Source organism: Leptonotus elevatus, chromosome 11, assembly GCF_054856555.1.
Source record: "Leptonotus elevatus isolate MCC_2025b chromosome 11, RoL_Lele_1.0, whole genome shotgun sequence".
Lineage (NCBI taxonomy): Eukaryota > Metazoa > Chordata > Actinopteri > Syngnathiformes > Syngnathidae > Leptonotus > Leptonotus elevatus.
Window position 1 is genome coordinate 18,813,557 of NC_141249.1, and position 15,314 is coordinate 18,828,870.

The following is a 15,314-nucleotide window of genomic DNA, read 5'->3' on the forward strand; positions in this document are numbered from 1 at the left end:
GCAATAAATCGTAAAACATGAATGCACGAGCCTGCACGAGTGGGAGGACTTGAGAGAGAAAAACGTGAAAAAGTGCCGATTTCATTCAAATCTTCTGTGTAGATTAATTTCGGAGTGAAAAGTGTTGACATGTCCCGTAGTTTGAAGTGGAAGTCAACTTTAAACATTTCTTGACAATAATATGTTATATGTGACCTCACTAGTCAAAACACGACATTCTGATTAATATAAAATTTGTGAAATAAGAGTTCTGAACCAAAATCCAGCCGTTTTTATCAATATCAGAAGGCGGCCATTATGCCACTTGCTGTCGACTGAAGATGACATCACAATTGCTCAGGGTTCAGGCAACGACCAATCACAGCTCACCTGTTTTCTGATGCTGCGCTGGAATTGGTTGTTACCTGAGACCTGAGCAACATTGATGTAATCTTCAGCCGACAGCAAGTGGCAAAATGGCCGCCCCCCTGAGATGGATAAAAACGGCGGGATTTTGCTTCATAACTCATATTCCACTATATTATTATTGTGAAAAAAAATTGGAGGTTAACTTCCCCTTTCTATCTATCTATCTATCTATCTATCTATCTATCTATCTATCTATCTATCTATCTATCTATCTATCTATCTATCTAGCTAGCCATCTAGCTAGCCAGCTAGCTAGCTAGCCAGCTAGCTATTTATCCATCTAGGTATCTATCTATCCAAAGCATTTTTGTTGCTAATGTATAAATAATAAAATAGTCGACTGTCCAAACTTTTGCCCAAGAAAAGCTGTGCTGTATAATGTATAAAACAAAAAAAAACACATAGCAGATAAGAAAGTCCAATAGTACTCAATATTGCACCATACTTAGATGAAGAGTAGCCTGTGAGTCACTGGTGTAAGTCCTTGGCATTGCCCCCGCAGTATTTAAACTGTTAACACGGTCCATTGAGACGCATTGCTCAGAGGCACATCCATTATTTAAAAATGAAAGAATTAGCCTAGTTATTATTATAAAAGCAGTTACACAAGTGTATTTTACTGATGAACATTTAGCCGTGCCACAAAACGCTCATGAATAATTCCACAAAAACAGCATAAAATGTCACTTACAGCGCTGGTGTAGTGAGACGTGTGCACTATTAACTTTAAAGCCCAGTACATTTTGCTTACTGGGAGAAAAAGTAGAGAGGCTTTAATAGTTCATGAAAAGCGTTGCTTAGTTCCAAATTGCCTCATTTCTACACCTTGAAGAGCTGTCATTTGCCTAATCACTGAGGCATACGAGATGCGCAAATCCACATTTGCATCTTGGATACAATTCGGCCTGTTTAGACAGTCTTTTAGAATTTTAAGAGCACTGGCTTACGCGCTAATGTCAAGCAGGGAGAGATAAGCTTTTCAAATACACACACAAATAAAGTGGGGTGGGTAGCATCAGAATGAGATTATTGGGCATTCTGCAAAGGGGGTGGGGACTACTGAAAGCCACAGGGGGGGTAAATGGAAGTCTTTTATGTAAACAGGGAAATGCATCACGTGGTTAATACATCATACTAATTCATTCTCTTTCAACTAGGATATCAAATCTTCATATACAGTACAGTATTATTGCATAATATAAAATAAAAGTCACGCACATTGGCTAATAATTATAAATATTAATTAAGCACTTTGTAGCACTTTGAGATTGCTGAAATATAAAATGCATTCCAAATAAAGTGTTATTATTATTATCATTATTATTATCATTAAATGCTTATTTGAAGCAAAATGTTCAAAGTATTTTGTAAGCATAGAGACCAGAATATATTTGAGATTCTCGGCACATTTTTGACATAAAACAAACCTGTTGTCCAATCCAGTCATTTATCATTCTGTATCGCACATAAAAAAACTATCCCAAAACATTTCAATCTCTTAACTCTATGAGCGGCGTAGATGTGACATGACGTCAATGGAAACCGTAACGAGGTACGCCAGCGACGGTAATGCAGCGATGGTAATTGCCATCGACTCCATTTTTCATGGAAATGGGCAAAGTAAATTGTACCTCAGCTTTGGTATGATCATTAGCTGGAAAAGTTAATTAACCCCTTAAGATCCATACATGATTGCAGTGAACATGACATATTTGCGTGTCTTAACCAATAAAAACGTATAAAATGGATGATGTCAACATCTAACCTAACCAATCACAATCTCAAGTTGATTTGCATGATGTTCATGTTAAAAAATGTTACATATAAGTTTACATCACGTTACAGCCATACTATCCTGGCGCCCACTATAACAAATAAAAACATGAGATAATCCCAAAATGTGCTAGAATAGTCCAAATAAGTAAAATAATAATAAAAAAAAATAAATAAAAAAATGCATGTCTAAGGGCGTAAAAAAAAAAAGACAGGTTAACTAATTTGCTGGTATGACATTATAGGATTTATTGGATTGGACCAGAGCAAAAAAAAAAAAAAAACTGAATTCCAGGGTACGGTGACATCCTGGATATTGAAGTAAGCTATTTTAAACTACAAAGGAGAATCTTCCCTAAAATGATTCTGCTGCTTCAATGTGCCAGTGAACACTTTGGTTCATTATGTGAACAAATTAGTTTTTAAAGCACTTTGGGCACTGTATGGTGTAGATAAAGCACAACATAAGTACACTCCATTTAGCAATTTGATCAAATTGGATTTTTTTATTTATGAAACATAATTTGGGAAAAAGTACAATACATGAATAGCAAATGCAGGTTTTGGGTGCGAGTCGGAGCTCGAGCTGCACCCATTCCTCGCCATCCATGATTTCATTTGTGAAGTTCAGTCCAACTTGTGTTCCTTTCTCTGACAAATGAAGTGCAATACTGCTTGACTGACTGAATACTCAAGGCACGCACAGCAAATTGGGTCAGACATTTCTTATCACTTCCCCTCCCCATCAATGAAACCCCCCTCCCATCTTCCCTTTAATGAATCTTCAATACAGTGGAGGGCTGGGCCGCAAATCAAAGGAATGAGCATTGATTGATGCAGCTTTTCCGGCGGCGTACCTGATGTAATTCCATCGTGGGCTAAAGGCCTGCTAAATAGGGCGCATTTGTCCTCATCTCCTCTCGTCAAATCAGTTTCATAGGACGCCATAACTCCAAGTACAAACAATTTGACAAATGAAAGAGGCTCTCAAAGGAAATGACAGAATTTGAACTTCCGATTCATGCACGGTGGACCAGCGTTTAGCACATCCGAATCACATTTCTGAGGATGTGGGTTCAAATCATTTTCCTGCTGGTACTCTGATTTCTGCCCACACTCCAACAACATGCAAAGTAGGTGAATTGGAGACTCAAAATCAGGGGTCAGCAACCTTTCGTGTCAAAGAGCCATTCTAGGCCAAATAGATAACAGCCGCAAAACATTTAAAGATTGTTATGAAGGAAATAGTACATTTTTAGACTATGTCAAATTTCTGCCATTTTTTTTTTTTACTTTTATAGACATGTTATGGTTATTTTATGCCTCTTCTTCTTTTTTTGGACTTTAATGGCTATTTTTTGGATATTTTATGTGCCATCTTTGCTAGCAATTTTCTGACAGTTTTGGCAATTTTGGGGACATTTATGGTAGTTTTCGGGATTTCTTCTTTTGTCTTTGGACATTTTAGTTACTTTTTGAATGTTTTCTTTTCTGTTTTTTTTTAATTACTAATACATTTTCTGTCTTTTTTGGCATTTTAATGTCTGCCTTTTTTATTAAATTTTTCACAGTTTTTGGTAATTTTCTGCTTTTCCTCTCCCCCTGACATAACTGGTCGCTTTTTGGACATTTTTAGATTAAAAAAAAAAAAAAAACTTTTTCCCATCTTTTTCTGACAACCAGAAAATTTAAACTGACATTTAAAAAAAATATTTAATTATTCATTTATTTATCTAAAGCATTAATTAATTTGAAGAATATTTCATCTAAAAAAATACAAATAAATATGTAAAATAAAATATTAATTAAAAAAAAAAATTCCCCCAGAGATCCACAGGGGCTAAAGAGCCACATGTGGCTCCAGAACCACAGGTTGCAGACTGCTGCTTTAAATTGTCCTCAGGTTTGAATATGGCTGTGATTGCCTGCGATTTAGCTGGTGTACCCACCCGCCTCTTGCACAAAATCAGCTGGCACAGGCTATCATCTTTTCATCTTATCTGCTCATCTTTTGAAAAACCATCCCTCTCTGGCCATATCTTATGCTTCTGATTTAATTTTTAATTACATTTCGAAACTTGCCACGGCGCAACAAAACTGACAGCACACAGCCCCATTGCAATGAAAGTTTTCAAAGGTGAATTATTGAACTCCAGCTAGCATCAAAAGTATAAAGAAGCAATTGGACAGCTCTCGAGACAAATCCCAGGTAATCATATGGAATTTTCTATGCTTAAGAATGCATGGCTGGACCTGTCAAAAAGAACAGCAATTCCAGAGTCACCAGTGAAGTGACCCACCACTGAGGAAATTCAACAAAGAAAATGGATGGATGGATGAAAGATATCTGAAAATCATTTCACTTTAATGATACAGAACGTTAAATCATGTAGTATTTTCTAAGAAATCTAACATTTTGATACTCTCATAAAAGTTACCACCATGTGTGATGTTATATTGTTTACAAGAAGAGAGTAAAAACACATTAAGCAAGTGTGAGGAAGCACAATGAAAATTCAGTATGCTGTGCAAAGGGCGAACTCAGCCAATTTAATTCATTCTGCGTGATAAGAACTGACAGAGTGATGAATGAACACACCCTGAAGGTATTAAGCGGTAAAAGATGCACAGTGATATTTACATACACAAGCATATCTGGATATGCAAAGTTGGCTGTTTGCCTTCCAAGCCGAAGAATACAGACACGAGAGATGAGCAAACAGTACGACCGCTCGCTTCTCTCTTTCTAGGTTGGCCTCTCTGCTTTGGTGGATGTCAACTCCAATGATACGTCGCATCATCTGCTGTTAGCTGAGCTGGGAAAATATTTCCACTTCTCGTTTGTTATAGAAGACCAAAGCAGCATGATGGTTTTCAACAACCATATATAGAAGACTGTGAAAGTACGCCGAACATAAGCAATAGTTTCATCAGCTCAAGCAATTGCGATAAGAACCGAGGCCCATCGCGAATAGGGAAAAAACACGAATAACTGAATTTTTTTTTTGTATTGCCGATGTTAATAAATTAAAACAGGGGCCTGCAACCTGCGACTCCCTCTCCTTTGGCTCTCTGTGGATCAAAAAGAAAAAAGAAAAAGTAGTATTATATATATATATATATATATATATATATATATATATATATATATATACATATGTTTAAAGTAATATAGTAATTAAAGTAATAATTTAAAAAAGTAATTATAAAAAAAAATTATATATTTTTTTACATATTTATTTTAATATTTTAGATAAAATATTATTTAAAAAAAGCTTGATTAAATATTTAAAAAAAGTCAGAGTACAAATTTGTAAGTTGTCAGTGAAGAGATGAAAGTTTTTTTTTTAATACCTAAAAATGTCCAAAAAGTGACCATAAAACATCAACAAAGATCCAAAAGTTTATTTTAAAGAAGGCATAAAAGAAGACATTTAATAAGTAACCATAAAATATCTGAAAACAAAAGAAGAAATGTTGAAAATTACCATAAAATGTCCACAAAATTGCCAAAAATATCAGAAAATTAATAGCAAAAAAAAAAGGAGGCAGAAAATAATGTAAAAAAATTGCCACAATACGTCCATACGTGTTTCATTTATCACAATGTTCAAAGGTTTTGTATCTCCAGACAGATTTTGTTGTTATTTATTTGGCCTAAAACGGCTCTTTTGACATAAAGGTTGCTGACCCCTGGTTTAAACTGTAAAGTCAAGGACAGGTTATAGAGACCAGGTTGGCCGGTGAAGACCGCCCCAAAAATTCTTCAAAAACCGCTGAAAAACATTCAATATATGTTTTCCAACAAAAATGTGAGGGTAAAATGAAAACAATATACAGTATATATTAACAGATATATGTGAAAATGCAAAATCACGGTTGCCGAACCCCGAGTATGCCATGCCCAAATTCAAGACCTTTCCACCTATAGAGCTTCTTGTGCGTCACGATCTCTGCTGACCTCTCTTGATCCGGAAACACCTCGGCTGTCACCAAGACGGCGCGGCGGCGTCTGCGCGCCCTGAGGCTGCCCAAGAAAAACAACATCTGCCAAAAGCTGCCCGTGACCTTCTTCCGCTCGACCGTCGAGAGCTTTTTGACATACCGCATCACGGTGCGGTTGGTCCACTGCACTGAGGCAGAACGACAGCGGCTACAGAGAGCGGTCAAGACAACGCAAAGGATCATCGGCTGCCGCCTCCCCTCCCTGAAGAAGATCTTCACGTTCTGTTGCCTCAGTGAGAGCCGAGGCTATCACAGGTGACAACGACCGCCCTGCCCAGCGACTCTTTGGCCTGCTGCCCTCTGAAAGGCGCTACCGGTCCATCAGGACAAGAAGATGAGGAGACAGCTTCTTCCAACAACACACACACACGCGCATGTTGCTGCTCCATTCAAACAATCCTGACTTGCTGTTACAGTTCAAATTGTTGTGTGCCTTCCTGCCATTTCTACTGCATAATTGTATAGTGTAGTTTTTTTCCCCCTTTACTGTTCAATATATTATTTATTTTTCTTACCAAAACAAACTTGGAGCTGCAACATAATTTCATTCTGTGATCCATACAATGATAATAAAAATAATAATAATAAAAACAAATAAAAATAAAAATATATAAGAATACATTTTCATACAAATATTACAGTGTACATGTAGACGTTTACTGATTAGTATTTTCTAAATTAGAGTAAAAAATAAATAAATTGCAATAATCAATTTATAGATTCGTATCGGGATTAATCAGTATTGAATCGAATCGTGACCTATGAATCGTGATACAAATCGAATCGCCAGGTATTAGGCAATTCCCATTTATAATATATATATATATATATATATATATATATATATATATATATATATATATATATATATATATATTCCTTTTTTACAAACCCCAACAATTCTTCCAGAAACGCTGATATATTTTCACTCGACGTTTTCCACCAAAAACTGGCAGTTAACGAGAAAACAGTACCTCAATAATATTAACATTATGACGGAGTTGATTTTTGTGAAAAATACACAAAATGTTTTTAATGCATTTAATGTTGTTTTCTTGTTCATCAGTTTTGTGCCATCCTTGAATGGTCTTCTTTTCTTTTCTTTTTTTTAAGAGAGTGATTATAATGATTGCCTGTTTTGCATGTATTTTGTCCATATTTAAAACGGCATTTTAAACAGCGGTCCTTATGTGCCCCGCTCAGTAGCACTGACGACCAAATCCAGCATTTAAATAGCCCCTCCCTGATCAAAACAAACCAACAAAATGATACCTTAATGACAGTGGAGGCGATCTGTATGTGGTGCAGCTTGTGCAGGGTGCTCTCCCTGTCAATGAAGTAGGAGGCGGCCAGCTGGTGCAGAGCCTCCAGAGTCACAGCTGTACCATTAGCGTCACTCAACTCACTTGATCGACTCAACTTGCGCTTGTCCACAAAGATCATTAAAGACTCTTCTCCTAGAAATTGGAAAGACAGATACATTAAAATCGCATTAGTCAATTCAACGACAAGTAAAATGTTCAAAACAACAAGAGAGTAATTTACAAATTAAAACACCACTCATGCAAATAATGTTTAATTTGCCTGAGAAGATCAACAACGATTGCAGTGCGATCTTATGAGAATTTAGGGCTACAACAACACTATATTTGTGCAAGTCAGTATTTTTTTTTTTTTTTTTTTTTTTACAATTTATTAAATGATTGTGTGGCTTCAGCTCATGCCACCTTTCACATCATCCCTGCGCTAACACAACCTAAGAGCCCTAATGGGACATTATTTTTTTAAGTGCAAATATAAAGCTGTCAGCGCACTGACATGCCGTAGGAGTCAGCAATCGAAAAATCCTTCAGACAAAATGAGGTTTAATGGGTGATGCGGTGCTCATTTCAAGAGAGCCTGCAGCTAAAAAAGTGCACTAGAGAGATGATGACACTTGTCATGTGAGTCTCTTAAAAAAAAAAAAATCAAATCTTCGTAATATATTAATACATTTATTCAGAATTTTCACTATTTAATTTTTTTTTTTCCAAAAATGACAGTATGAATGAATAATGAATGTTATGTCCCTTACTTAAAAAAAAAAAAGGCAATTAGGACTCTATTTAAGTAAACAAAATATCTGGCGGGTCCGAAGTAGCACGTGGAGCTTCCACTGCCTGACTTGATGGAATTCAGGAGTAATCAAGAGGGTGACTTCAAAACAAGAGCGTGGACTGCGTGTGTGACCTTTAGGATGATTAAAAGAACACAACAAATAATTGCCAGCCATGTCTGGCCGATCGAGCATGTAGGAGGTTTAATTAATCAAGTGTGCGATATTGCTGTGCGCTTCTGGAGATGCAATCTAACAATTTGAAGTGAACACTCCACCATTTCCTATTTACATTTTTTTGTTCTTGTTTACCTCTAACATCCTGATTGAAACCGCAACGCGTGTACAATGTCATTACGCAGGTAAGACGTCATATTAACTTTCTCCGGTCAATAAAAACTTTCTACGGTCAATCTTCATGTCACTCACCACACTAATGAAGTAGTCGGTTTCTTTCCAGCTCCAAAAGTGTGAAATGTATGCGGAAGGAAAATATCGACTAAATTGTTAATTTCGTCGACTAAAATTGGATTAAAACTAAAATATAATCAGATGACTAAATTATGAATAAAACCTAATTAATTTAAGTCAGACTATAAGTATTAAATTAAATTAAATTAAATTACAATTTCTTGTCAAAATTAATACTGGCTGGTAGGGCTATGCAATGAATCAAAATTCAATTACAATTTCAATTATTACACTCCACAATTACAAAATCTGTGTAATCGTAAAAAAAAATATATATATTATTAATACTAATTTTGAGTTATTAAAATTGTTTTAAACTTTTCAAATAACTAATTTAATACATTTTGTTTCGTCCAAAAGAAACTTGAAATAAATGTATTTGTCTATTTTTTACTTTTAAACATTTTCTTGTTTTGTACCCAAAAATAAATAATCATCCAATCGTGAATTCAATTATGACCAAAATAGTCGTGATTAATTTCTTCATAATCGAGCAGCCCTACTGGCTGCGTCGTCAAGTTTGTTTACCTCTGATTGTGTATTTCCGGTGGGTTTCATAGACATATATACACGTACGTATATATAAGTGTGCATACATACACTGTTGCATTTTACCGTAGAGACAGAAAAATACGTGAAAACGGCATGAAGAAATTAATGTATTCAAGTTAGACTCAGAATAAAAAAGAAGTTAGGCTCAGCGAATGGCAACGTAAGATGGCCGCCACGCATACAAGTAGTTCCTGGACTCAAAAGACCAAGATTCCTTACAAAAAGAGAAAAATGTTCCATTCAATAGTGGTACCCCAATAGTCGTTTATATGCAATATTCCGGTTAAAAAAAGTGGTAACCCATAGGTTTTTAATTCAGGTGTTTACACTGCCTCGGGTTTTGAAAGGGCTATTGATTATTCTTGCTACCTTGTACCTTTGTTTCTCTTTTTTTTTAAATAAACACCTTATTGTTATTCCGTACTTCCTTGTGTGTGTTCTTGCCCGCACTCCACCTCCCCAAAAGTGACAGATTGCTGGACAGCATGCTCAGAGCACAACATTCAGCTCGCAAAATCAAAGTAGGACAATACGGAATCCTACAAGACAAGCTGATCCTATGAACTTTATTTACCTCCCAGCGTGGCAGAGAGCAGGAAGTGTGTTCCGTATTTCCTAATAATGTTGTCAGTGATGGCGCGAAGACTGGGCCGCCTTCCAAGAAGCCGAATGGTCTGCAGGAACTCGGGGTCCAGCGGAAAGGGCAAGCCGTTGCTCACTTGCCTTTCCAAGGCCAGGCTGTTCACCTTCCATCGTCCGAACTCCCTGAAATGTCACAAACAGGAGGCGAAGACGTAAATAATACATCATCAGTGGGAAACTATTCAAGGTCATCTTGCTTTTCACATCAAGATGAAAGTGTGTGCACATGCACGTGTCATCCTATTTTGTTACTTCTGGCTGTGGCAATTTCTTTGCACCACTGTGACAAACATGAGCTTTCACTGCAGGGGATTATTCATAATAATTGCCCAATCTTTTCTCATCTGCAGTTACCATGTGATTTTTTTACTTTTTTTTTCTTCATTTCTTGGACAGCTCCTTGCTGCTGTGAGCACCTCTTTCGGTTCAGGCTTCGTCTGAAAGCATTTGATATTCAGCCTGGCCTCGGAGCATGCCAAGCTGTCTTTATCTACCCAGTGCAGAACCAAATGCTTGATACAGAGATGAATACTACTTATACTACATATTCGATATTATACCCTATCAAAGAAAATGAGACACCTTCCAGTTTCATAGGTACTCAGCATATTGGGCTGTATATATAAAAGTTAAATGCATTTTTTTCCCTTTCATTTAACTCCGATAACTATATTAGTTCAAAGTCATTGATTGATGATGATCCAATTATTCGGTAGTACTTTGGACTGTTCAGAAAGACATACTGTATGTCGATTTGGCAGTCTTCAAGTAGGGCTGGGTTTACAAAAATCGAATAATCACAATCGAATCGATTTTCCTTTTCGAGCGTGATATCGATTCATAAAAACATGAATCGATTATATTGATATCACTTTTTTTCCCCATAAATTAACAAGAAAATAATTTGTGGGGTATTTTAACGTTTTTTCTTACATTTATGAAAGACCTGACTTATTGCACTTCATGACAATTCAGAATCTTTTAAATTTGTATTTACAAATATTCTGTTAGAATTATGAAAACATTTTCATCTCGTCCATTCTGGTGTCAGAAAAAATCAAAATAGAATCGAACTGAACTCTTGTGAATCGAAAATAGAATAAATTGAGGAAATTAGAATCAATACCCAGCCCTAGTCTTCAGCATGACAATGCACTGAGACATTGTGTCTCAGGATGGACCCAAATGGTAAAAGAGTGAAAAAAGCAAAGTGCAGAGAATCGACCCTTGGGGTACTCCGTAAGAGAGGGGCGCTGAGGAGGACATTACTTGTACCTGTACTGGAAAACTTCTATTGGTAAGGTACGATTTGAACCAGGACATGGAAGGATAAGACAAGGATTTTATTTGTGTAATCTTTACTAACTTAGAGGTCTTGATTAGGGATGCACCGAAATGAAAGTTTTTGGCTGAAACTGAAAATGAGAAATGCTTGGCCGAAAACCGGAAAAAAATGCATTTAGAAAAAAATATTATTGCATTTATTAATTACAATTAATTACTTTGAATTATGTAAATACAATTATAGTATTATTATAAAATATTTAAAAATATATAATCTGATTTGAACCAGAACAGGGAAGGATAAGACAAGGATTTGATTTGTGTAATCTTTACTAACTTTTTACCTTTAAAATCATTAATATCAAAATGTAATTAGCTCCCAAACACAAACATTGCATTTCCAATTCTCAAACACATATATATGACAAAAATCCATGTTAAATGACTAAATTAGCACTCAGATACATCTTTCTATGCAAAATCCTTGAGAGGCAACAAACTCCATCTCCAACTGCAGTCACAGATATTGCAGCAGCAAGCAGTGAAACAAAGCTACCCTTGCTGAAAGTAATTTTCGACTGCCCGGAATATCATTCAGGCCCCAAGGGTGTCGGCCTGCTGCCAATCAATTTCCCACCAATAACAATGACCCTCTGGGAAATACACGAAACAGAAAACAGCTCATTAAACGCGGTTTCATGTCTGGCCCTCCCTATAACGACTCACCATTATATATATTTGTGTGTTCTCTGAGGGGCCTCATGGAAATGGATGCATTTGAGCGAGATATGCCCCTCACTCTTTGACACTTGTGAGTGCGACTAGAACCGAGCCTGCACCCACAAATTTGAGTTAAAGACCTCAACCTTCATTTCACACAAATCACACCTCCAAGAAGAAACACTGACTGTTTTCTCGACAAGATCCTGAGTAGCTAAAATGGCCAATCACAAACATGCATTCCCACCCCGACTACGGCTTTAACGAGGGCCGCTATTCACTTCTACCTTTTTTTTTCTCGAAGGATCTGCAGCATTGTGCATCAGGAGGAGTCGGCTACAGGGCTGTGATCAGAGTAGAGGGTGGAAACCCGTTACGTGTCCAACAGAGCTCAGGTGTCTCAGATCTATCACAACAATGAGGCAGCCTGTGGTCGTAACCTGGCCTGTGCTGAACATTGCAAATTGGGGAAACAACCTCAGCAATGGCTGATGCGGTAAAAGTACGCCAACCATAACAATGCACAGAAGAGCACTCAGCAGAGTCCACTGAAGTCAATCAACCTTGGTTAACGCAAGCGGAAATAAATTGTGCCCGACCAGCAGATACAGTGGATATAAAAAGTCTACACACCCCTTTTCAAATGCCAAGCTGTTAAAAGATTTAACATAAAATCATTTGTAAGCTTTTTTCCATCACTGACGAGACCGATAACTAGAGCTGCCACTAATTAATTAATTAATTAATTAATTAACTACTAATTGACTATCAAATTAATCAACAAATATTTCAACAATCAATTCATTGTTGTTTAGCTCCAAATCCTCTGATTTCAGCCTCTCAACAATATTTCTTATTTTATTTTTGTCATCCTTGTGTTTAACCCCAAAAACATTTGAAAACTTTTATTTTGGAAAACAATGACCAAACTGAATAAGTTTAGGGAAGGTTGGCAAGAACCCCTCTTTAATCTTTAATCCCTCTTCTGTGATATTGCTTAATTGTTGTTTAGTTGTTGTTGTTGTTTTTTTTTACTAAACAATGCCAAATAAACAACAATATTTATTCACTGGTTTTGTAATAAAACAAATTGTTTCTGATTATTCCATCGATTATTCAATGGAATAATCGATAGAATAATTTAATCTAAAAATATTTCATAGTGACAGCCCTATCTATAACCTTTACAACAAAATTTTCATTATTATTATTATTTAAATGTACATTTTAGGGAAGATAAGTAAAAATACCATATTTCAACAAGACCAAGTAAATCATGTCAAATTTATGTGTATATAGAGTATGTAAATTCTGTTGGGTTGTAAGTGTCCTCATTAACAGCACGTCATGGTGCTCGATGATCTTTTATTTCCATGACAGGTGGTCTAATATTTCTGTTAAAATCTGTTTTCATTTCCAGTCTTTGAGCTCAAACAAGCCACAACAAAAATGCACCTCCAATGATTGTCCATCCTGCGTTTCTATGATGTAAGTGCCACATGAACGACGACATTTGCGGTGACATACATACATTATTGTTTGGATCAGCCTCAATGTCATTAATCGTTGCGGAAAGACCCCCAGGAGTAAAAAGTCAGGACTTGGATAGTGTGAAATGATGACCCCCGGTTAATAAAAAGCCCATAAGCTTTTTATTTGCATCCCAGCGCTTGCAGTCATCAGAGAGTCGGAACAAATTTATCTAGCAACACTTTTACACCCGTACAAGATAGGAGAGAGCTGGAGTCGGCCAGACACTCTAATCTGACCTCAGACAGCTTGATTCTAACGGGAAAAAAAAACATAAATTGCCAACAAATTCATCTTTTTAGTTTGATAACATACTGTATGTGGTGTGTCAGAAAAGTTCCAGGACAGGTGTCACAAAAGATTATATTGAGACGTTTTTTCAGGGATTCATAGAGTTTTTTTCTTTTGATTTAGTCATGTTTGGACCCAAATATGGCACCGAGAAAAACACTGATCAACTTTCTATCAGGTTCTGCCAAGTTGGGTAACCCGCAAGAACCATCGGAGCAACCGAGGAGCTTCTGCTCACTTTGATGAGCATTTTGATGGCTTGGCTAAGAAAACTGAAAAAAGTGTTTTCTAGGGAAGGATATGTTTGGATTTTTTGGTGTTGTGAGGAGTCATAATAGGTTGAAATTAGGGGTGTCCCAAAAAACCAATTCGCATAAGAATGGCGATTCTCATTTAGTTAGATTCAGAATCAATTTTAAATGTCTCAAAATCGTCTTGCCCCTGTTTGTGTGTGCCTTTATTGGGAGCGCTGTTCATGTTGTACATAATTTGGCCACTTAGGGGCAGTGTGGTTCCACGCGTTGTACACTGTTAAGTTGTAGCCACGATAGAGTTGAAGGAATAAGTCACGATCAAGTTACGCCAATAAAAGTTGTTGAGCATATGCCGGTGAGTAATGTTAACATGCTTCTCTGTATACTTTCCTGAAGTGTTTTGTATGAATAGCCGCTCTTTTGAGTGAGAAAAGTGCCGCGAGTAGCACGCTAATTAGCGTTAGCAAGTCAGACCGGAGCAGATCATGACGATTCTTTGCACATCCATGCATTGAAGCCGAAATCATTGTCAATCAAATATTTTGAATCAAAAATCGTTCTGAATCGAAAATCAATTGTGAATCGAATTGCAGACACAAAAATCGGAATCGAATCGTGAGACAGTCAAAGATTCCCACCACTAGTTGAAAAAAACATGGATTGTTGTGTAGCAATTATTGCCCCGTCACCCTCATGATTTTTTTTGTTGATTCCCTTTTGAAACATTTCCCTCTTGGAAATGTGTCTGCGTTCACCCATGTGGATCGGTCCTGTGTTTTCTCAAACAACCAGAGACAAGTGCAAGAGAACAAAAACACTTTGAAGTCCACTCCAGCCAAGGGAATACATTTCTCGTTTGCAACCCACATGAAACACATACCTAAACACCTGCTGATATCTGAAAGCCGTTTTAGCCCGAACCTGTGTTCTATGAATGCTTATCAAGTGTCCAGACCAGTCTTATCTGGGTTCTGATCCAACCCTTAGAAGAGACACGGTGGGAAACACTACTCGGAAGTTACAAGTGAAAACAGCACCCCCCAGCGGTCACTATCGGTATTATCCTCAAGAATCCTGCCGCTCGTAATTAATCTACATAATTCGGAACATAAGTCAAGTGACTACCATTACGGCAACACAAACAATCGCCACAGTTGAATAAAAGTATGTTGGAATTCTTAAATCTCTTCTTGTTGTTCTTCTTCTCAGTTACAATCTGATTTTATGATCATTTGAAAACAAAAGGCATGTCATTCCGTAAATAAAAGACGTGTAGGAGGAAATGACCG

At 36.8% G+C, this 15,314-nt stretch overlaps 1 protein-coding gene across 1 annotated transcript in view; it reads right to left on the reverse strand.

Annotated features, from left to right (window-relative positions):
• LOC147166334 (BMP/retinoic acid-inducible neural-specific protein 3-like) overlaps positions 1-15,314 on the reverse strand; it is a 40,194-nt gene that overhangs the window by 12,549 nt on the left and 12,331 nt on the right. The window contains exons 3-4 of the mRNA XM_086088985.1: positions 9,879-10,069; positions 7,459-7,643 (exon numbers count right to left, since the gene is read on the reverse strand). Of these exons, the coding sequence (XP_085945111.1) occupies positions 7,459-7,643; positions 9,879-10,069 (376 nt within the window). The remainder of the gene's footprint in view (positions 1-7,458; positions 7,644-9,878; positions 10,070-15,314) is intronic.